Genomic DNA, 23,249 nt, shown 5'->3' on the forward strand with positions numbered 1-23,249 from the left:
CTGGGAAGAATGCATAGGTAAGTGTTCCATAAACATTAGTTGTTATTATCAAAAGTGCTATGAGAGTAGATTCTTATAAGGAGCGCACAACCCAGATCCCTCACATGCAAAGTTCGTGGTCCTATGAGAATCTAATGCTGCCACTGATCTGACAGGGGTGGACTCAGGCGGTAATGCTTGCTTGCCCATCACTCACCTTTTGCTGTGCAGCCTGGTTTCTAACAAGCCACAGACCAGTATCAGTCTGCAGCCCAGGGGTTAGGGACCCTTGTCCTAAAGGGTCAGAATACGAGTTGACAAGTGCAGGACCCTCAAGACTGGAACAGAGGCTGTGCCACAGGGACAGGGCTGCAGATGAGACTCCCTATGCTATTCAGGACTCCGCAGAATTCAGATATACCTACTTAGGGTCTGTGATCCGCAGGATTTCTCTGCAGAGTCTACCAATAAACGTTACAGACTCATCCACAGGGGTAAACTTGGGTATTGGAATATGAGTGGACTGGTACATGCTTTGCCAATCTTGAATCTAGAAAACAAAACCATCAATATTTAGCACACCTTTGATAAGATAACCTAGTTATCCTTTTTCCACATAATTTTACAAAGCATATTGCATAAAGATGAACAATAAAAGTTCTTGGTATTTTGTTTTTTGTTTTTTTTAGATGGAGTCTTGCTTGGAGTGCAGTGGTGTGATCTCTGCTTACTGTAACCTCCACCTCCCAGGTACAAGCGATTCTTTTGCCTTAGCCTCCAGAGTAGCTGGGATTACAGGCGTCTGCCATTATGCCCAGCTAATAGCATAGAGATGAGGTTTTGCCATGTTGGCTAGGCTGGTCTTGAACTCCTGATCTCAAGTGGTCCTCCCGCCTTGGCCTCCCAAAGTGCTGGGATTACAGGTATGTGCCACTATATCTGGCTAATTTTTGTATTTTTAGTAGAGACATGATGGTCTTGAACTCCTGACCTCAGGTGATCCACTTGCCTTGGCCTTGAAAGCACTAAGATTACAGGTGTGAGGCACTGTGCTTGGCCAGGTTTGTTTTTCATTTTAGAGACAGGATCTTGCTCTATTGTCCAGGCTAGAATACCATGTGCAATCACAGCTTGTTGCATCCTAACCTCCTGGGCTCGAGCAATCCTCTCGCCTCAGCCCCCAAGTAGGTGGGACTACAGGCAAGAGCTCCTATGTTAGGCCTGTCCCTTGGTTTTGAAGAGGAAACTTCTAAAACTGCATTAATAATAGTCTCCCAGAAATGCCACATGTAACATTTATTTAAAAAAAAAAAAAAGTTTGTGACAAGGTGAAGTGACAAAGGAGAAGTGAGAAGATGAGCCATGGGAACTTCTGGCTTTCAGCCTTGTAAGTTGACATGCATCCATGTAAAAATCCAAAAAATCCTAAGGCTGGAATAGACTTACACTTTGGAAAATGTCACCCAAATCATGTCAGTTCCCACATAAACACTTGCAGAGTGGCTCCTTGTTCATTACTTACTAAAATCAACTTCTCAGTAAGGGTTTTGTGCATTTGGTGCTTTTTTTTGCCCAATTAAAGAAATGGGCAAAGGATTTTTTATGCACATTTTCCCAATGAAGACATATAATGGCCAATAAGCTGTTCAACATCATTAGCCATTAGAGAAATGCAAATCAAAACCATGATGAAATACCTTCATGTGCACTAGGGTGACTATAATTTAAAAAAATGGAAAATAACATGCATCGGTTAGGACGTGGGGACACTGGAACCCTCGTATACTGCTGCTGGGCATGTAAAATGGCGCCATTATTGTGGTACAGAACTACCCATTATAGGTCCCAGTATATACCTGCCAAACCCAACCCAAAGGAGTCCTAAAAGTCTTCTAAACTCTCAGTCACGTGTATTATAACAATTACAACAAACAGCTTCATTCTGTAGCCATTTAATGATGTCTGCCTTCTCAGACAGTGGGCTCCCAGAGGCCAGGTGCCATGTCTACTCCTCTGCAACCCTCCTGGCTCCTGAAGGTACTCTGAATGTACTGAGACTATCCAGTGTTTACAGATTTTTAGAAAATAAACTTTCTTGTTGGCATTTCTGAGGTTTGGGGTGTGTACTTTAAACATGAGAAATAACACATATAGTCAAAAATTTTTAAAAATTATTAGATACCTTTGTTCTTAGGAAGTTGTTACACTCTTGCTCCACATTGTAATTTATAATACGAGACACTTCTTCCTGCCAAATCTTCAGCCCATAAATGTTGACATAGTCCTGTATGTATTCAAAAGAACGATGGAATCCATTCATAGTGGCTCCCAACTCTTTCAGCTTGGGCATCAGTTCACTTGGCTGTGGAAAAGGGGAAACATAAAGCTCTTAGAATGGAGTAAGCTGTCAACTATTAATACTAATATCTACACTAGACTTTAAATAGTATAGCAGACTGAGTGTGGTGGCTCACGCCTGTAACCCTAGCACTCCGGGAGGCCAAGGCGGACAGATCACTTGAGGACAGGAGTTTGAGACGAGCCTAGCCAACATGGCAAAACCCCGACTCTACAAAAAAAATACCAAAATCAGCCAGGAGTGGTGGTGCACAACGGTAATCCCAGCTACTCGGGAGGCTGAGGCAGGGGAACTGCTTGAACCTGCGAGGTGGGGGCTGTACTGCACTCCAGTCTGGATGACAGAGCGAGACTTCATCTCAAAAAAAAAGAAAAAAGGAAAAAAAAAGGCTGGGCACAGTGGCTCATTCCTGTAATCCTTGCACTTTGGGAGGTTGAGATGGGGGAATCACTTGAGGTCGAGTGTTCAAGACCAGCGCGGCCAACGTGGTGAAACCCCCTCAAAAATACAAAAATTAGCCAGGCATGATGGCAGGAGCCTAAATGCCAGCTACTCAGGAGGCTGAGGCATGAGAATCACTTGAAGTCAGGAGGCAGAGGTTGCAGTGAGCTGAGATCGTGCCACTGTATTCCGGCCTGAGTAACAGAGCAAGACTCCTTCTCAAAAAATAAATAAATAGTACAGCAGTTAAGAGACCATAGTCATAGCTTAAGACATACTTTAAGTTTTGGAATTACTTTTTACTTCACCTAGGATGAGTAATAACTGATGTCAGAAATTCACCAAAGAATGGATTTCATTCATTTGGGAAGAAAGCCTCATATAAGGGAATATAAAAAATTAAATGACTATGATTTCTCTGTCATTTGATGAATATATCTAGAGTACTTAAAACATTTTAAATTGAATTTACTATAATAAATACCTTAAATAGAAATTTCAGGCTTATTTTTTTTCTCCTGAGAAAAATTACCATATTCCCAGCAGATAAAGCAAAATAAAAAATTACAACCTTTATAGTTCCTATCTGCTTTAGGGTTAGCAAATTCTTTTAACTATAAGAAGTAATTCTGAATCATACACATCAGTTTAATTCTGAAATGGGGCTCAATAGGTAGAGAAAAGATGCACTGGTTTTAAAAATATGAACTTTTAAATATAAAATCTAAATTTCACATTTATGCTATGAATTTATAATATGAATGGATTAGGCTGAAAATCACATATTAGATATACATTAGCTAGGAGGTAAGGTCTTGTTCACGACAGGTTAAAAACAGTATTCTAGTCCACTCTGCAAGCTGAGTGGAAAAGAGGACAGGCCCGCTTTGGTCACTGGGTACCTTGGCTCGAGGGTTGAATATCAGTCCCCTATGCAGGGCAAAGGCAACACGCTTCACAAGCTCCTTCCTTATTCCATCTTCCAGCAACTGCTTTGGATCCACCTAAATGCCAATCAAAAGTATTAAATGATATTTATGAAAAACTCAGTCCTGATGAAATCCAGAAGAAAGATGGCTTCCCTGCAGGGGAACACTTTCCTACCTCCTCACAAATAATTTGAAATTTTTTCTTTCCTGCCCCTGTGATCTTGCACAGCTTGGATGGAATTATTAAACCTGTCACTTTTTTAGGACTCTGTTTATCTCAGCAAAGTTCATGACGATAATTTGATGACATGGCATTTGAAAGACGGTGAATAGGGCAAGTTTTAAATGGCCTCACATTCTAATTAATGCATTAAGAGTAAAAAGTGCCTTTTCTTATCAGCAGGAGGGGTGGGAGGATGGACCTCCAGTTAAATTTATAGATGCATGGTCTTCCATCAGATTTTATTTCAGGGCACCCTATATCCATGTGAGCAAACTCAGATTTGAGGTTGGACCACTCTGTAAATGGAATAATTCACTTTTCTTTCAGTATTCTTGGAATGCTACTTGTAATTAGGGAGATAAAATAGGAAAGCAAATCTGCTATCTAACCCTATAAGCTTTTTATCTTATTAATTTTGCCAATTAATTATTCTATAATGAAAAAGCTTTTGTTATTCCTTAAAAAAGTCTCTTATCAGTTCCATAAAACACTAAATGGTCTTTATATACTCCCTTGAATTCCCAGAGACTTGCTTCTTTTACTTTTAATTTGTAAAGAACCATTATTTTAAAAAGTCACAAAGGCAATTAATAGGTTCCATCTGGTTTTGATTATATTTAAATTTCAAATAAGACAACTGCAGTGGGAGTTGCAAAAACACAAAATCCAGAGAAACACATTAAGTTACGTCAAGACCATTCAATCTAAGCTATGTCAAGACCATTCAATCAGGGAAATCCAGACTGTAGACCAACTAAAGGTGAAAGGCCCTATGTTCTTCAACAGATGAATTACAGGGAAAGAAAGGAAAGGAGGAGAAATCTGCAGATTAAAAAAAGACTTAAAAGACGTATTTTTTTCAAACGGGCAAGTCTAAGCTATAGTCTAGAAATTAATGACATAGTTTCATTGGATAATAAAACTATACACAGGAGGCCTAAGATTAGCTCAGGGTGCATGAGGGGGCTTTCAGGAGTGGGGCTGGCTAAATCCTATTTCTTGACTTAGGTGGTAGTTAGAACGACTGGTGTTTATCTTGTAATAATCCAACAGGCTACATCATTCTTTCTTTAGTTTTCAGCATCTATGCTTTACTATACAATAAAAAGGTAAATTATAAAGATATAATCAAAGAGTACAGAATCAAAGAAGTATCATGAAGCTTTCAAAGAAATATTCCTTATAAGAACAGATTTAGTGAAAGAGTCCAGTGCTTTCATGAATCTAAAGATCTCATGTGGTTCCTCTAATCCTTCCTGGATTCTCACTCATCTGTGGAAGTGTTCACAGCTAAGAGAAAGCCATCTTCACACAGCCCCTTCCTCACATTTCTATTCCCTTCCTCTGAAGTCACAACAGTAACTGTTATCATATGGATCATCCAGACTTCTCTCTATTCATTTATATACATAAATATTCATCCTTAAACATATATTTAATTTCAAAAATCTAAAATCATATACATATATATGTACAGAGACACATGCAGGTATATCACACACATATATACTATACATATACACACAGACACATGCATATATATCACATACATTTATCTATATGTAACCAAACACACATAGTTGGTGCCATGGGCAATGGAAATGGAAGCAGGAACCAGGAGAAGAAGAAAACAAACAAACAAACAAACGAAAGATGAGAGGAGCTTGCATGCCCCAGTGATGACAGTGGTCTGTGAAAAGAGGGATATGATTATCTTAGCTCTCTGTACCTGGGGTATGAAATAAAAATACTAAAAGGAAGGAAAAGAGAAAAAGAAGAAGGCAATTTTACCTAAGGAAATTGAATTTTTGTTTTTTTTGTTTTTCCCACAATTCAGTAAAATATATTTTTCTTAGATTTAAACAACTCTTTGGTAAAACCGTAATAGCACCACACATTTTCTGCAGAACTGCAAGGTAAAGAAATTCCCACTGCCCTCAAGTATTAAGAGAAATACAAATTACAATGCTTTCTCTTCCTCCATCAATAAGTGAGTAAAATGGGCTGGGCACAGTGGCTCATGCCTATAATCTCAGCACTTTAAAAGGCCAAGGTGGGCGGATCATTTGAGGTCAGGAGTTCGAGACCAGCCTGGCCAACATGGTGAAACCTGTCTCTACTAAAAATACAAAAATTACCCAGGTGTGGTGTTGCATGCCTTTAGTACCAGAGAATCATTTGGACCCAGGAGATGGAGGTTGCAGTGAGCCGAGATCGCATCACTGCACTCCAGCCTGGGCAACAGAGAACTCTGTCTCAAAAAATAAAATAAATAAAATAAATGAATAAAATGAAGACCAAAATTGGAATGTGAAATAGCAAGATGATGTCACTCCCTTTTTCACACATGATAATTACCACAAAAATCCAAACAGAGTCATGGTATGAGGCCACACTGACTAACAAAACTGTTACCTTGATGATGCCAACCAAAGTCGTTTTCATCATTAAGATGCCTTCGGTAAAAATGGAAATAGCATGAGTAAGCTTGGCAACCTTTAACAAAGAAAAAGAGGTATGAAAAGTACTTCAGATAAAAGACCCATCACTTCTGGGAAATCAGAAATTATTGGCTAATAGTCCTGGAATGGGCAAAGATAACAGGAAATGAACTTGTAGCTTTAGGATACCTGTGTCCACATGTTCTGGACAGAAATGTGGCTTTTATGCCCACTGTTACATATAGTGGGTAATTCAGTCAGAAGACATCAGTTCATTCTTTCACATTTGACAAAGCATTTCTTCTTTTGGCTTCATTTTCGCATGTATAAAATTTAAGGCATAACTCAATGATCTAGATCGGCCCTTCCGGCTAGAAAAGACCATGAGACTGAGAAGGCAACCTCCCCTTCACTAGCCTCCCATTATTTGCAAGCTACTCCAGCAGATATTGATATGGTAGACAGGTGCTAGCTATACTGTTCAATCAGAATAAATGTGGAAATAACAAGTTTGATCATCTAAGTCTCTGACATATTTTTGAACTCATGTCAGAACAGGAAATTAACAATGTACATCATATTTTCTATTTTCACTTGATTTTACTTTTGATGTCTTTAAATTATAAGCTCAGGGAGAAAAAAACCGGAGGTGTTTGGTGAGAATAACCTCTGAGGCTGCTGAACTGTTATTGAATGGGCTTAAAATCCGCCCATAGGAAACAGTTAACAGAATATGGATTATTTTGAGCTGCTCAAAAAGCAGGAACATGAATATGAAAAGTCAGGTAATCTAGCTCAAAGAGAACAAGGGCTGCTTTACCAAGACTACTCTAGAAAAAAGGGACCAGCTGAGTGAGCTCCATTTCCCCTGCGCATACTGAGGCAAACAAGGCCTTAAATGACACCAGGAAAATATCAAGAATAAAAGGTCTGATTTTACTAAAATGGTAAACCATGTTTATCACTGTGAATGTGAGAAAACAAGTCAGAATTGGTCTGGTGGGTCCCCAGCACATGGCAGGTGACACAGGCCTGTGATATTTCATGACTGGTAGTCTTTAATATGAAAAGGCAGAAGTCAGAGGGACATCGCACCTCGTATCGTGGACCCAGCTGGGCGTAGTCCCTCAGCTTGTCTTTGTCCAGGCGGGTAGGCACTTCAATAATATCATGGGTTTGAAGCTTTATGATCTTTAGAAGAGACGTAAACATGCTTTCTGGGATGATCTGCAAAACCTTCAATGAAAAGGAAAGGAGGAAACGCAATGAATACCCGTTTTACTTTTCTTGGCTGACAAATATTAGGATGACAGTAAACAGCAATTTGTCTGTAAAGGGGATGCTGAAAAACTTAAAAGAGCTGTTTTAATAACTGCTAGCAGGCACAGGGCTCCATTCCTTTAAACCAGGCGTCCCCAGACTTTTTACACAGGGGGCCAGTTCACTGTCCCTCAGACCGCTGAAGGGCCGCCACATACTGTGCTCCTCTCACTGACCACCGATGAAAGAGGTGCCCCTTCCTGAAGTGCGGAGGGGGGCCGGATAAATGGCCTCAGGGGGCCGCATGCGGCCCGCGGGCTGTAGTTTGGGGACACCTGCTTTAAACGTTAGTTGCTTACAGAATATAAAGCTAATTCTAAAATGCTGCAAAAGACTGTATCATTTCCATGTTACACACCTTAAAAAGATCGAGGTTCAAAAATGTTAAGTAACATCACTACAGAGGACTCAGCTAGTATGTGACACCATTAAATTTTGAATTCAGGCCTGTCTGGCTCCATGTTCTATAAGAAGTTATTAAAATGAGGATCAAAATTCCCATGAAAACCTGAATTGTGCTCTGACCAGGAGATGTTGGATCTAGATGTGGCTCTGCGATTTAGAAGAAACTATTATAATTTCTGCTTCTACATCTAAAAAATAGAGGTGAATACCACCAACATTTAAAACAGAAATAAAAGTTCCTGGCTTGTAAAAACAGCTGTACATCCAGAGTAGCAATAAGAATAAGTTTATTTTTAGGTGTTGAAAATTTCTGGAATCAAATTCTAAACAGGAAAAGAGACATGAATGTACTTTTGGGGGCCTAAGCATACTTTTGTATTAAAACAACAGTTATCTGGTAAGAGTAAATATCACCCTGATGCATTTCTTACTTTTCTCACATAGGATACCAACTCTCCAGAATAGTACTGCGACACGCTGAGCAGATCAGGGCTATTTGCCTGATTAATACGAAGAAGGGGCAGATCCAGGGCAGAGGCAAGCTGGAAGAAAAATAAGGTATATCTGTTTCTCTGTTTCAGAAAGAGTCCTAGAAATCTTTGTTTCCAGAAAATGTAACATACAACAAAACATTTCAGCTTTACCCAACAGAGGGCAACAACTACCAAATCTCATCCATATCATTGATAGTTTCTGACAATATACTTTTTGAAAAACTCTAGTTACTAAACTGTGATGGCAGTGGTTATTTATTTATTTATTTGAGGTGGAGTCTCGCTCTGTGGCCCGCCCAGGCTGGAGTGCAGTGGCGCAATCTTGGCTCACTGCAACCTCCACCTCCTATGTTCAAACATTTCTCCTGCCTAAGCCTCCTGAGTAGCTGGGACTACAGGTGCGCACCACCACAACCAGCTAACTTTTGTTTTAATGGAGACCATGTTGGTAAGGCTGGTCTCAAACTCCTGATCTTGTGACCCGCCCGCCTTCGCCTCCCATAGTGCTGGAATTACAGGCATAGCCCACCACGCCTGGCTGGCAGTGGTTCTTAAACTGTTCCCCCTGGACCAGTAGCTTTAGCATGACCTTGTTAGACATGCAAATTATTGGGCCCCACTCCACAATGACGTAGTCAGATGCCCTAGCAGTGGGGCCCAGCAATCTGTGTTACAACCAGCACTGCAGGTGATTCTGATGCACGCTCAAGTTTCAGAGCCACTGTGCCACAGAGGACAGTCATTCCTGTGTGGAAATCAAGACATTCTGATTGATGCGCTACTGAATCTGTCCAATCTAATAATGCAGTCAAGTCTAAAAAGTGCCATTATTTTCTGTGCCACTCAGAAAAAAACAAAATGCTGACAACTAAACTATGATATACCATCAATTATAAAACCCATCCCCAGTTACAGAAATGTTAACTTACGAAAAACAGTGTAGTAGCCAGGCGCAGTGGGGCACACCTATAATTAAAGCTACTTGGGAGGCTATGGCAGGAGGATCACTTGAGCCTGGGAGTTTGAGACTACCCTGGGCAACTCAGTAAAAACCCATCCCCCTCATCCCCAACTCCCCCCAAAAAAAGTGCATTTCAGAATTGATATATACGGTGCATGGTAGCTCTGTCAGAAGACAGTGAATAGGCCGGGCGTGGTGGCTCACACCTGCAATCCCATCACTTCGGGAGGCTGAGGCAGGACGATCATTTGAGGTCAGGAGTTTGAGACAAGCCTGACCAACATGGTAAAACCCCGTCTCTACTAAAAATGGTAAAAATTAGCTGGGCGTGCTGGCAAATGCCTGTAATTTCAGCTACTCAGGAGGCTGAGGCAGGAGAACTGCTTGAACCTGAGAGGCGGAGGTTGCAGTGAGCCAAATCATGCCACTGCACTCCAGCCTGGGCAACAAAGGGAGATTCCATCTCAAAAAAAAAAAAAAAAGGAAGAAGACATTGAGTAGATTCTTTGTTCATTTACCATGAACTGAAATTACCACGAGAGCATGGGCCGTGCCTGTTATTCACCACTATTCTCTATTATTGTAGATATTAATACTAGTTTGTAGCAGAGGCTCAGTAAGAATTTTTGGAATGAATAAGTAAAATAGCTTAATTCATGCCTAGGGAATAAAGGATGCAAAGGTCTTGCATTTTTAGTACACAGATAAAACTTAAAAAAAAATACTATTCTTCACTTAAAAATAGTATTCCTGAAGACACTCCAACTTATATTATTAATTCAAACTTTAAATACTTCTAGCATCTTTGATACTATGCTATCATGGAAAAATTGCTAAAAATTTCTGTCTATAAAAATACTGAAATTATTTACCTTCCTAAAAGAATAAATCCTGGGCTGAATTAATGAATGAGGTATGAATGAAGGCCAACTCTTTCCTAGTAACAGAGAATCTCATTGTTTTTGCTTACCTTTAGGAAGGTAGCTCTGAGTTTAGTAACCATGGATGGATTTACCCTTATGCTTTCTTGCATGATGGATGTGAAACTGTAAAAACAGAAAAATGGTAAGAAGATGCTCCCAGGGCCTTCTATCGAGGGCAAATGTCAGGCTGTCTACATTACCTGTCAATCAACTGCCAAGCAAAAGAAAGATCCCCAACGATCTGCATTGTGATCAGAACCTCCTCTTTAATGTTAATAGTTCTGATCATTTGATGAAGAAACTTTCGAGTATCGGCAAGAAACTGACATACTTGCAGATTTGATTCCAACTGGTGGAATTCTTGAACCTGTGTTACAGAAATATACTTCATTTAAAAATCCTGAATGGACTCTATGGTGCTCATTTGTTCTTGAAAACACTTCAAATAAAGCACACTACTTCTGACAAGTTCTTAATAAAATTTTATTTCAAATTATAATTTCAGAAATATGTTAGCCAAGCTATTTAAAAAATGCACAAGTTTCTAGGATTAGAAAATGTTCCACTGCTTATTCTTCTGTATATCACAACCAGTATGTTGGCACTTGTAATATTATTAAGTTCTTCTGATGCACTTTTAAAACAAAATAATGATTCTACAATGTCTTGAAATTTTAATGTATTTAACTCAAGATGCCTGGGTTATATGCCAAAATAAATAGGGCAAATGATAAAAAACATTTGAGATTTACAAAGTTATTTACAATTGTATTGTAGACTAAAAAAAAACAAAAACAAGCAAAGTAGAAATAATACAAGTGTGCCCTTATTCTGGAATAAGAAACTTTGGTAAGAATATTTTACTGTGCTGCTGTTTATAGTGACCATCCTAAAAATCTTGCAGAACTAAGAAAAAGCCTGTAACAAAATCTTCCAAGGGAAAAAAGTATTAATTACATTTCTACAAATATATAATCATACCATTTGGATAGGGTTATAGATAATGAGTAAAAATTATGTTTTAAATAATAGAGCTGTCTGGGCATACAGTGCCTCATGCCTGCAATCCCAGCACTTTGGGAGGCCAAGGTGGGTGGATCACTTGAGGTCCAGAGTTTGAGACCAGCCTGGCCAACATGATGAAACCCCAACTCTACTAAAAATACAAAATTAGCTGGGCGTGGTGCCGGGTGCCTGTAGTCCCAGGTACCATGGAGGATGAGGCAGGAGAATCACTGGAACCCAGGAGGTGGAGGTTGCAGTGAGCTGAGATCACACCATTGCATTCCAGCCTGGGCGACAGAGTGAGCAAGACTCCATCACACCAAAAAAAAAAAAAAAAAAAAGTTTATGGTTATTTTTCTGATGCTTTTAGTTACCATTTAAAATCTAGTTAAATACGCAAATAAAATTTAAGAGTGGTGAGGTATAATTTTTTTGGTACAATCATTTTTAGTTGATAGAAAAACAAACTATTTTTTCAGAAAAGAAAATATACCACTGTAGGCATACGATCATTATATAATTATTTTCATTTTTGTGTGTTTTTTCCCCCAAGGCACACACTTTTTCGCAACCCTAAAAATAATATACACATGCAATTTTGGTTTTGCTTTTACCTCCTTATCACAATTTGCCCAATGTTTCTATATTATTTTTATAATTATGTTTCTAAGATTACATGTTTCCTCAAGTTAAAATATTGTCATTTTTGCTACCATTTTCTTCATATTGGTCATTTATTTCCCCAAATTTAGGACACTAAGTGTTACAGGAAACATATTAATTAATGTTGCTTTTATTTCTGATGAAATAGTCTCTTTAGATATATTTACAGAACACACTGCTGGGTGGGTCATAAGGTATGATTCATAATCTAAGCATCTTCATTTTAAAACTTTGCTTACCTCCTCCAAAGCTTGTATCAGTTGCACAGTTTTTCTGCCTGCAGCAGTAGAATCATCATAATTCAAAGACAATATTTGTTTTGAGATCTCTCTGAACCAAGCTTGAAGATTTTCTAGAATACAGAAATAAGAAAAGATTACTGAAATCCTTGGATTCCTGTAGCTGTGGCTTTGAATTGAATTATATAATCTTTCACAAATTCAGTTCTTCAGAGCTTTTACCATGGGCCTAACACTAGGAATTTTCCAAATGACAGAAGTGCCTGGAGCATGCAACATCGTAGAATAAACTTTCTACATAAACAGCTTAGTCTATAACACTTGGCAGACAAATACTACAGGCCCAAGTACATGCTATCAAGGGTAAGTGCGAAGGTGGTAGTGGCAGTGGAGAAGAGTCAGAAAGGAACTGAAGGGTGTCCCTAGTTCCCAGGGGGAGTTTTCCGGAGAAGCGAGTATAGGTAAAGATGTGGATCGTCGGAGAGATGAAGAAGGGTATACTGTATCTAGATGAAAGGCAGACACAGGCAGAGACATCAGGGCAGATGTCTACAGTACATCTACAGCAATTCTACAGTATAACTAACTTCATCAGAAGTTGGTCTGATAATCGCAACAAAAAAGAGCCTATCTTGGAGGGGAAAGAAGAGACCAATACGACAAAAGTGTAAGGTGTGACTGGTGAGTCACAGGGATGTCTGAACAGTTCAGGGGGTGCCATTTGCATTTATGAACCAGCAGACATTTCATACAGTGGAGAAAGAGAAGGGTGTCCACATGCTCTAAGTACCCTCAGTGTGTCAGACAAAGTTCTAAGTATTTAATCTTCACAGCAATATAGGGAGGTAGAAATTGTTAGCTATATCCCAGATAAAGAGGCTGATGTTCAGAGAAACTGAAAATACTATGCAGGGTGACACGGTTACTAAATGGCAGAGCCAGGACTTAACAACTGTCTGTCCAGGTTCAAAAACTCTGTGTTCTTTATCTCACCAAGTTGGTCCTCTAGTTTTTTGTTGTTTTTTTTTTTTTTTTTAATCAATAGGGTGGTTCCACATTATTAAAAGGACTTAATGACTTATAATCTAAGTTATTTCAAGAATTGGCATGACAAACACTCATAATCTTGTAGATTTTTGTAGGACTGAGGGGCAGCAATTGGAGGAGTAGAAAGAGCATGACATTTCAGGTCTGAGATGAGTGAGACCCTGGCTCTGTACCTTCATACCTTTGGCAAATGATTATGTTTTTAAGCCTCAGTTTCCCTATATATAAAATAAAGATCAAGATGTGTATCTTACAGGGTTGTAAAGATCAAATGAGAAAATTTTGCGAAAGTATGTTCTAAGCTGTAATAAACTATACAGCCCAGAAAAAATGTAAAATTGTTATTTCATCTCTGAAACAATGCTGGTATTTGTAAGGGCCTAAAAGAAACAATCACAGAGATGAATGTACTGATTCTAGACAGCTAACTGGGTCAGACTGTTACACATGATTGTTTTCCAGATCACAATATAACCATAATATTCATTCTAGACTTCAGGTTTCATATCACAATATGGTGACCTGCAAAGCATGTTTCCAGTTTATATTACGTCATTATACATTGGCTGATTTTTCCCTATAGGAACAATAATACAATTTGGAAATACATTTTTGACCAACCACTCAGCATCAAATAAATAAACAAAAGCCAAAATACAGTAATCACAAGCTCAGACTGATGAAAAATAACAAAGTTTTTAAACAAGAAGCAACACTACTAAGCAATTCTATAGTATCATTAATTTCATCAGAAATCAATTGGATAGTTAAAACAAAATTAAGCATTAAAAAAATAGTTTGTCACTATTCACTATTCTGAAAAACTTCAGAAAGCTTTTGGGGAGCAGTTAGAAAATTTCTTATTTATAAAAATTTGAAATGGTGCCAGAATTTTCCTAAAAATAAAATTTCCTAGAAGAAGTAGGATCAAAATCATTAAAGTAAAATTGGGGCTGTGTTTTTTTCCAAAAATAGTCTGCAGTACCCTCTTCTGCCACTAGATAGCAGGTGCACTGGTGAACAAGAACGGAGAAAGATCAGAATTTTAGATATCATCCATGTTAGTAGACTACTGACATTCATGGGTGATTTACCCTTCTTAAGAAGATTATGAGAGTTTCAGATCCTTTCTTCCCTTTCCCCAAATGCACATAAACTGACTCATTAGTTTTTCATACCATGGAGGTGGAGGCCAACTATGACTCTAAACTTGTCTATGAACTGGAGTTACCAAAACCCCTGGTTTAGCCTAACCTCACATTTCAAAGATAAGATTTAAAACCTGAACTCTAGAATGGACATGAACATTGCCCAGGAGAGCAGAAAGCTAGAAGCAGCCAAAAGTAACCGTCAGATCTTTATTAGCAACACTAAGGAGGGACTATCATAGGATACAATAATGAGAACATAAAGCCTTTCCCAAGGTGTCAAATAACCTATGCCTACATTTCAAACACAACAGTATTTCCCCTTCAGCAATTACCATTTTTCTCCACTCTCGTTAGGGGTTTCACTCCTGAAAAGACATCAGCAAGCTCAGTCATCCGCTCTGAACCCTCTTTCTTGTAATGTTCCCATTTAGTTTGCTTTTCTGAAAGCATTTGCTTGAACATCTGTTGAAGTGAAAAAAAAGATGTATTTACTTATGAGAAAATCCAGAGTAGGCAGTTTATGAAGAGAGCTTGAGGAAACCCAATTTAAATTTTAAATAAGAAGCTACATTATATATTAATATTGACCCTGATGTCATCTCCTTGTAGAAATTCAGGGACAAAGCTAGACCACCTCCAAAACAGTAGTTCTCACACCAACTGCACATAAGCACCACCAGGAGGGCTTTAAAGTTTCAGAATCCCAAGGCCCAGCCCTAAAGCTTCTGGTCCAGGCAGTCTTGAATAGGGCCAGAAATCAGCATTTTTAACATGAGATTAAATTTGTGACCAGTGCTCTGTGGTTCTTTCTAGACAACAATGTCTGCAGTTCTAACTTAAATAGTCAGGGACAGTTTGCATATTACCTTCTCCAATGACTGGGGAATGAACTAAATCACCTACAAAAGTTCTTCGTTTTATCATGTAAGTTTCATTCTGTTTATTTTTATTTATTTATTATACAAGTAATTTTGTTTCTTTGTATTTATTTATTTTTAGTGACAGGGTCTCACTCTGTTGCCCAGGCCAGAGTACAGTAGGGTGATCATGGCTCACTCAACCTTGAACTCCCAGGCTCAAGTGATCCTCCTGCCTTAGCCTCTCAAGTACCTAGGGCTATGTGCATGCACCACTACACCTGGGTAATTTTATTCTTCTTATTTTTTGCAGGGATGGGGTTCTTGCTATGTTGCCCAGGCTGGTCTCAAAATCTTGGTCTCAAGTGATCCTCCCTCCTTGGTCTCCCATAGTGTTGGGATTACAGGCATGAGCCAATGTACTACCTTAATTCTGTTTAATGCACTCCTTCATAAAATTTAAATGCTACAAAGTCTTGGGCAGAGAAGAAAAGGGTGTATCTCAGGGCTGGGTTTTTTTTTTTTTTTACCTGAAACAAAATTTTAAAACATACTTATTTCTCACTAAAGGACATGCCATCTCAGACAAGGGTAGACGGTTCACTACACTGGGCTCTTACAAAGTAAACAAGCATGAAACACTGATTCCTTGCTTAAGAAATTCCTCACTTGCCAGCATCATAATGAATCTTGAAAAGCTGAGTGATGGGCTAGGGAGACTCCATCTGCAGGTGGAGAATCAGGGCTCTGTGGAGGAAGAATCTGAGTGATCTAGAAAATGACTAATCAATAAGATAATGAGGAAGAGGATGAGGAATAATGGAATTATTTATAGAGTCTACCCTAACTTTCTGAGTGCCTCAGATCAATCAATGCCATTTGACAAGGGCAAAGCAATGACATAAACAAGCACCCTGAGGCCTTCGTAAGCGACTACATGGCTTCCAGCCCCTCCCAACACGCATTCACATGAACTCGCAGGTTTCATATCTTACAGGATGGAATTTGGGATAGGGGATGGTCCCTGAATTAGGAAATGTACTGTCATATAAAGATTAGAAGAAACACAGGTCCAATTACTGTGTCTATAGGAGACTCAGAAAGTGATTGGGAAGTAGAAGAAAGAGGAAGGATGGAAAGTAGAAAAGAGAGGAAGCATGGGTTAAAGAACCAAGCTGAAGGCCAGACACTGTGGCTTGTTCCTGCAACCCCAGCACTTTGGGAGGCCGAGGTGGGTGGATCACGGGAGGTCAGGAGTTCAAGACGAGCCTGGCCAACATGGTGAAATCCTGTCTCTACAAAAATTAGCCAGGCGTGGTGACAGGCACCTGTAATCCCAGCTATTCAGGAGGTTGAGGCAGGAGAATCACTTAAACCTGGGAGGTGGAGGCTGCAGTGAGTAAAAATCACACCACTGCACTCCAGCCCGGGTGAGAGAGCGAGACTCCATCTCAAAACAAAACAAAACAAACAAACAAACAAAACGCCGAAATGTCAGAAATTCAAATCTATCACTTCTTTGCTCAATTTTTATTTTTTTCCTTTTACCAGAGCTTTCCCAAAGACCTTTAATGAGTTTGTACTCCTTTATGCTGTCTTGTTTCCTGCCTACCTGAATAGACAGAAGGAAGCTGTCCATTTGGTTTCCATAGATTCCAGAGAACAGACTTATCATTAGAAATGTAGGGTTGGTCAGTCAGACAATGCTGAACTATATATTATCTATAGAACTCTTGGGTCCCTGGGGCTCCAGTTCATGATTCTAACTGGCCTCAGGCTATTTCTTCCTTTGTTTTTTTTTTGAGGAGTATTGCTCTGTCACCCAGGCCAGCATGTGGTGGCGCAATCTCGGCTCACCACAACCTCTGCCTCCTGGGTTCACGCAATTCCCCGGCCTCAGCCTCCTGAGGAGCTTGGATTACAGGCGTGCACACTGTGCCTAGCTAATTTTTGTATTTTTAGTTGAGTTGGGGTTTCCCTACATTGGTCAGACTGGTCTTGATCTCCCGACCTCAGGTGATCCACCTGCCTTGGCCTCCCAAAGTGCTGGGATTACAGGCGTGAGCCACTGCAGCCTGACTGGGCATTTCTTCCCTGTGGGCGTTTTTTTCACTTGCCTTTGAAAGGCCACTTTTGCTTTGACTTGGTTCCTGTTCTTGGATCTTTCATGGTTTCTCATCTTGGCTTAATCTTTCTTCCCCTAATATACTGACAGCTGCTAGATGATAGGGACACTTTGTTCATATTTAAATTTCCAGTACCTAAGAACAGAGTAGATACTCAATAACTATTTGCTATTCAGAGGGAAATCATTAAAATTATTAATAGATCAAAAAGGAGCAGCATTTACCTGATTTGATAAAGTAATACCCAGACAAATCACTGAAAACACTCAGCACAGGCATTATCATTATGTTAGCAGTTAGCATCTACTTTTTCTGAACTACTTAATGGGGAATATAGTGTCCTCAGACACCTAGAAGATAAACTCTAGTATTCCACTAACCAAACTGAAGCAAAAGGAGGATCTGTTCTAAACGGGTGTAAATATCCGATCTATTCCTGACCCGCCTGATCCAAACCCCTAGGGATACTGGTTTTAAGACCTGCGTATTCCCAGGTACCTATCATTTTTATTGAGCATTTATGCTCATATAAGCTTCTTTGGAGGTAAGAGTAATCTCAGCATTTCCTTCAGTGAACTCAGATGCCTTAAAGTTCTCAAGATGACCTTGTACAAATGCAAATTACCCATCCCACTTAATCCCTTTCTGGTAGGCTCTCACGGTTCTTACAATAAAGACCAAAGTCCTACAAGGCCTACCATGGGCTGGCTCCTGCCTACCTTTCAGCCTCCTTTCACACTACCTTTCTCTCCTTCCCTCCCCTCCAGCCAACTGGTCTTTCAGGTCTTTGAATTGTTTGTGCTCCTCCTCACCCAAGACTTGATATTCTTCTTCTCCTCACTGGAATGTTCTTCTGACTGGAATCCCTACCTTTGTCTAGCTAACACTCACAGACCCCTTCTCCAGGTCCTTTCAGAAGCTCTTGCTTTTATTCTCATGGAAGTCTCCCAGGCTGCAAAAGAATACTTTATTTTAGGTACTTGGAGAACTATATTCCTTTCCTTCAGAGCAAATATCTGAGTTTGTATTTACATTTTTATTAGTGTGATTCTTTTTTTTGAGAGAGGGTCTCACTCTATTGCCCAGGCTGGAGTGCAGTGGTGCGACCCTGGCTCACCGTAACCTCTGCCTCCCTGGTTCAAGTGATTCTCATGCCTCAGCCTCCCCAGTAGCTGAGACAACAGGCGTGCACCATCACATCCATCAAATTTTTGTATTTTTAGTGGAGACGAGGTTTTCTCATGTTGGCCAGGCTGGTCTGGAACTCCTGACCTCAGGTGATGTGCCTGCCTTAGCCTCACAAAGTTGTGGGATTATAGGCATGAGCCACTGCATTTGGCCTAGTATGAGTCTTTGATTAATGTTTATAGTCCTCTTTAGGCTATAACCTCTACGATCTCATGTACCTTTCCCCATTACTAAACCCCCAGTGAAAGGAGGTATTACATGCTTGTTAAATGTTTATATCTGTCCTTTTACTGTAAGAACTATCTCAACAGCTGAAATCTGTACCTTGAATCAGAGATGGAGCAAGCAATCCTAGACTTTTTAAAAAAATATTTTTAAGCATAAAAAAGCTAAGACTGTGGTGATATTCATTCAAATATTTTTACCTCTTTGAGTATAAACTCAAATTGTGCAGTATCCAATAGCAACTGGAAGAGGATCCTGGGATTGTACCGAGAGTCTGTTAGAATCTGGTCCTTGATTTGCCGAAGGCGTTTGTTGTTTGGGTCGCAGGCTAGAAACAGGAAAAGTGTTACCTGCTTACAAAATGTGTACAATGTGTACAAAATATCTATAAAAATAAGATAAATTCTTAAAATACTTTCCTTCATTTTAAGCATTTAAAAAGCAACAAGCAAAATGTATAGCAATAAAAGATAGTGAAATATAGTCCATCTATGCAATGGAGTACAATTAAACTGTTAAAAGGACAATTGAATCTGACATGGAGTATCATCCTTGAAAGATTGTTAAATGAAAAAAAAAAAATCAGCTGCAAAACAGTGTGTCCAAATTTTGTGAGTTTTCTGCAGTTTGTTTATAGCAACTGCCCAAAATGAAGGGGGGCAGTCTTCTTGTACCACTTCAGAGGTGGGTGGCTTCCTCATGTCCTGTCTGTTTGGAGTTGCTTTGCTTTAGGCATTGATCCCTGCCATTCAGTTGCGGCCTACTAACCCTAGAGAGGCCTGTTTGCAAGGCTGGCTCTTGGTTGGCATCTGGGAACTTGAATTTCATGAAGAGCTGCCATCATTTTGAGAAGTCACAAGATCAGCTCACTAAGCCTTAACTGTCTGTACAAACAATGCTTTCCTTCTGGAAGTCTGGAATTTTGGTACATGCTGAGCAGAGGCTACCTACTAGGTGAGAAGCCCCCAGTAAAAATCGAAGGAAGCTGAGTCTCCTGTCTTCCTAGTCCTCCTGTCATCAACATCTCAGGTGTCTGGCAGGTATAGAACAACAATGCTGTATATGTCATGGGTGGTTTCGGTGCTTTAGTTATGATATTGCCTGTGGAAGGTCATTTTATATGCTGATTTCTAAGTTACTCCATCAGGAAGAGAGACTCATGACAACCTGGAAAAGAGGCTCAGTTTTCAAGGGAAGCTACAGAGTTCTGATTTTTCATGAATTCTCCAGAACTATCTGGGAAGAAATATGTTGGAATTGGTGACAATGATTACACAAAGAGAAAATTTTCAGCTCCATATTGACCTAACTAAACACAAATCAAACTGAGGAGTTCCACTTGTCTTTATATTAATTTTAATTCAACTAGAAACCTTCTGATTTTAATCTGCTTTCTTATTTGCATAGAGAGAATGTAAGTACCCAGTTGTTGGACAAACACTCCATATTCCTCAATGTGCTTTAACATTTAGCTACTCCGTATAAACCAGGAGCTTCTTATGTTCCCAGGGCCTGACCATCTCTTTCAGATCTGACCCTTGAGGATTCATAACCAGAGAACTGCAGAATCATCAGAATTTTCAGGTCAAACTTCAGTAGCCAGCCAGCCTTCCTCATCCAGTATTTCCTAAGAGAATGTTTCTTCACAAGGTTCTGTACAAGCATCGTATGCCTAGGAAATGCCTCCAGGAACTCAATAGGAGGCAATCTGAGAATATGCCTGCCTTTCTGTACAGCATGACTGAAATTCCATAGAAGTTAAGTAAGCAGTTACTTTTCCTATGTGTGACTCACAATCAGATAGGCCAGTCATTTGTTTCTGATAAATAATGACCCTGGGCTGGGCATGTATGGCTCATGCCTGTAATCCCAAGATTTTGGGAGGCTGAGGCAGGCGGATAACCTGAGATCAGGAGTTCAAGACCAGCCTGATCAACATGGAGAAAAACTCCGTCTCTACTAAAAATACAAAATTAGCAGGGCACATTGGCGTATGCCTGTAATCCCAGCTACTCGGGAAGCTGAGGCAGGAAAATCACTTGAACCAGGGAGGCGGAGGTTGCAGTGAGCCAAGATCGCGCCATTGCACTCTAGCCTGGGCAATAAGAGCGGAACTCCGTCTAAAAAAAAAAAAAAAGCTATGATCCTGTACAATGCAATCAGGTCAGGCAATTGCCAGGCACAAAAATGAAAGACAAATGTGGCTGAAGATAAACCATAGACCTGTGGCATGCCAAGGTTGGCCGTGGCACGGGTGCAAATTCAGGAGACTACTGGCTTTCTGAACACAGGCAGGGCTGTCAGGCAGAGTCACGCAGAAGATGAAGATGAGGCTGAGTCACCAGAAAACCCCAGCTGGTTTTATGACAGGATAAAGTGAGGGCTTGAGTTGTTTATACGCTTGTGAATATAAGACTTTTGGTAAAGAAGATTAAAAGCTGAGTCAATGTAGTAAAATCCTCAAATTAGAACTGGAGTTTATGTAAAAAATAAACTCAACTAATTAAAAACAGACCCAGTGATTAAAAACTTCGGCCATGGTATTCATACTGTGGGTATGAATATAGGATATATTGGCCAACAAGCATTTGATGAAACAAACTGGAAAGCAGCTCTCGGGATAAAGGTTTGAGAAGCTGGAGAGAAGGCTGAGGGGAAACTCCAGACACTTTCAAAGACATGAAGGATGAAGAAGTCCCACTGTTGCTTTCGCTGTGGATCACCCACAGGAAGTGGAAACAGACGGTAGCTAGAGGGACTGTAAGTCATCCTGGCTGGAGGAGCTGTGAGACAGGGGCTGCATTACAAGAGGAGGCTACAGAGGAATCTGGTGTGCACAGTTTTTTTAGAGACACAGTGTTATCTGAAAGAACAAAGAAGTGCTGCACGCACTGCCTGTCTCAGAGTTGGTCCTCAAGGAAAGTTTGTTGAGTGAAAAACAAAAAGCAGAGGGCCTCACAGGCCTGCTGAATGACAACCTCTTAGAGGTTGGGGTATACAGCTCTGGATGAGGGAATGCACTGGTTCATTAGTGTTGATCCAGCATTTACTAAGAATAAGAAACTGTGCCAGCCCTGAACAAGCTCAGAGATGTTAGTTCACTTATTTTTCTACCATTAAACCAAAGGTTGAGGTGTTTCTCACAATCTGAATTTGATGGTCATACTGTGTTCTCGGAGACCATGACCCATAAAAGGCTAAGACCCAATCTACCTTAAATAATCACTCTGGTCCAGCCAGGCCATCAACTCAGTGGGCCCATACATTTTTCTGTTATTTCCAAAATCGTAACACTTATTCCATCATTTCTGCAGTCTAGAATTTCTTCTGCTTTTTGCTTTAAAACCTCATCACAGGCTTGGTTGGCTCGTGATTCCTGCATGGGATTTTCCTGACCTCCTCTGCTGCCCTAACCCAAGCTGTTTCCCTCTCTGCTCTGGACTCAAATCACACCAACTGTCTGTTTGACACACCTGGTCTCTGTTTACTGCCTTGGGCCTTGGATTAGTTTCCCATTGCAGCTCTAACAATTACCATAAACTCAGTGGCTTCAAACAACACAGATTTATTCTCTTATCATCCTAGAAGTGACAAATCTGAGATGGGGCTCACTGGGCTAAAATCAAGGTGTTGGCTGGGCTGGGCTCCTTCTGGAGGCTCTAGGGAAAAAATCTGTTGTCTTGCTGTTTTCAGCCACTAGAGCCTGCCTGTATTCCTTGGCTTGTGGCCTGTTCCATCTTTAACACCAACAATGGCCAGTCAAGTTTTTTGTCACAATGCATCTCTCTGGTTCTGACACTTCTGCCTCCCTCTTCCTGATTTAAGGACTTCTATTTACATGCTGGGCATGGTGGCTCAGGCCTGTAATCCCAGTACTTTGGGAGGCTGAGGTGGATAGACTGCTTGGGCTCAGGAGTTTGAGACCACCCTGGCCAACACAGCGAAATATTGTCTCTACAAAAAATACAAAAAAGTTAGCTAGGTGTGGTGGCACATGCCTATAGTCCCAGCTGCTTGAGGGGGGCTAAGGCAGGAGTATCACTCGAACCCAGGAGGCCAAGGTTATAATGAGCTGAGATTGTGCCACTGCACGCAAACCTGGAGGACCTGAGATCCTGTCTAAAAAAATAATTAAAAAAAAAATTTTTAAAGGACTCTTATTTTATTATTTTTTGAAACATGATCTCGCTCTGTTGCTCAGGCTGCAGTGCCACTAATCCTGGGCTCAAGCTATCCTTCTGCCTTGGCCTTCCAAAGTGCTGGGATTACAGGT

General features: G+C 40.2%; 1 protein-coding gene across 1 annotated transcript in view; it reads right to left on the reverse strand.

Moving 5' to 3' along the window:
- Positions 1 to 23,249, reverse strand: part of WASHC5 (WASH complex subunit 5) — a 63,954-nt gene that overhangs the window by 23,705 nt on the left and 17,000 nt on the right. Inside the window, exons 10-20 of the mRNA XM_003933716.4 lie at positions 19,177 to 19,304; positions 14,913 to 15,042; positions 12,383 to 12,495; positions 10,676 to 10,842; positions 10,523 to 10,598; positions 8,529 to 8,639; positions 7,468 to 7,608; positions 6,347 to 6,427; positions 3,682 to 3,783; positions 2,162 to 2,341; positions 405 to 529 (exon numbers count right to left, since the gene is read on the reverse strand). Coding sequence (XP_003933765.1) covers positions 405 to 529; positions 2,162 to 2,341; positions 3,682 to 3,783; positions 6,347 to 6,427; positions 7,468 to 7,608; positions 8,529 to 8,639; positions 10,523 to 10,598; positions 10,676 to 10,842; positions 12,383 to 12,495; positions 14,913 to 15,042; positions 19,177 to 19,304 — 1,354 coding nt within the window. The remainder of the gene's footprint in view (positions 1 to 404; positions 530 to 2,161; positions 2,342 to 3,681; positions 3,784 to 6,346; positions 6,428 to 7,467; positions 7,609 to 8,528; positions 8,640 to 10,522; positions 10,599 to 10,675; positions 10,843 to 12,382; positions 12,496 to 14,912; positions 15,043 to 19,176; positions 19,305 to 23,249) is intronic.

Source organism: Saimiri boliviensis, chromosome 15 (genome assembly GCF_048565385.1).
Source record: "Saimiri boliviensis isolate mSaiBol1 chromosome 15, mSaiBol1.pri, whole genome shotgun sequence".
Classification (NCBI taxonomy): Eukaryota; Metazoa; Chordata; class Mammalia; order Primates; family Cebidae; genus Saimiri; species Saimiri boliviensis.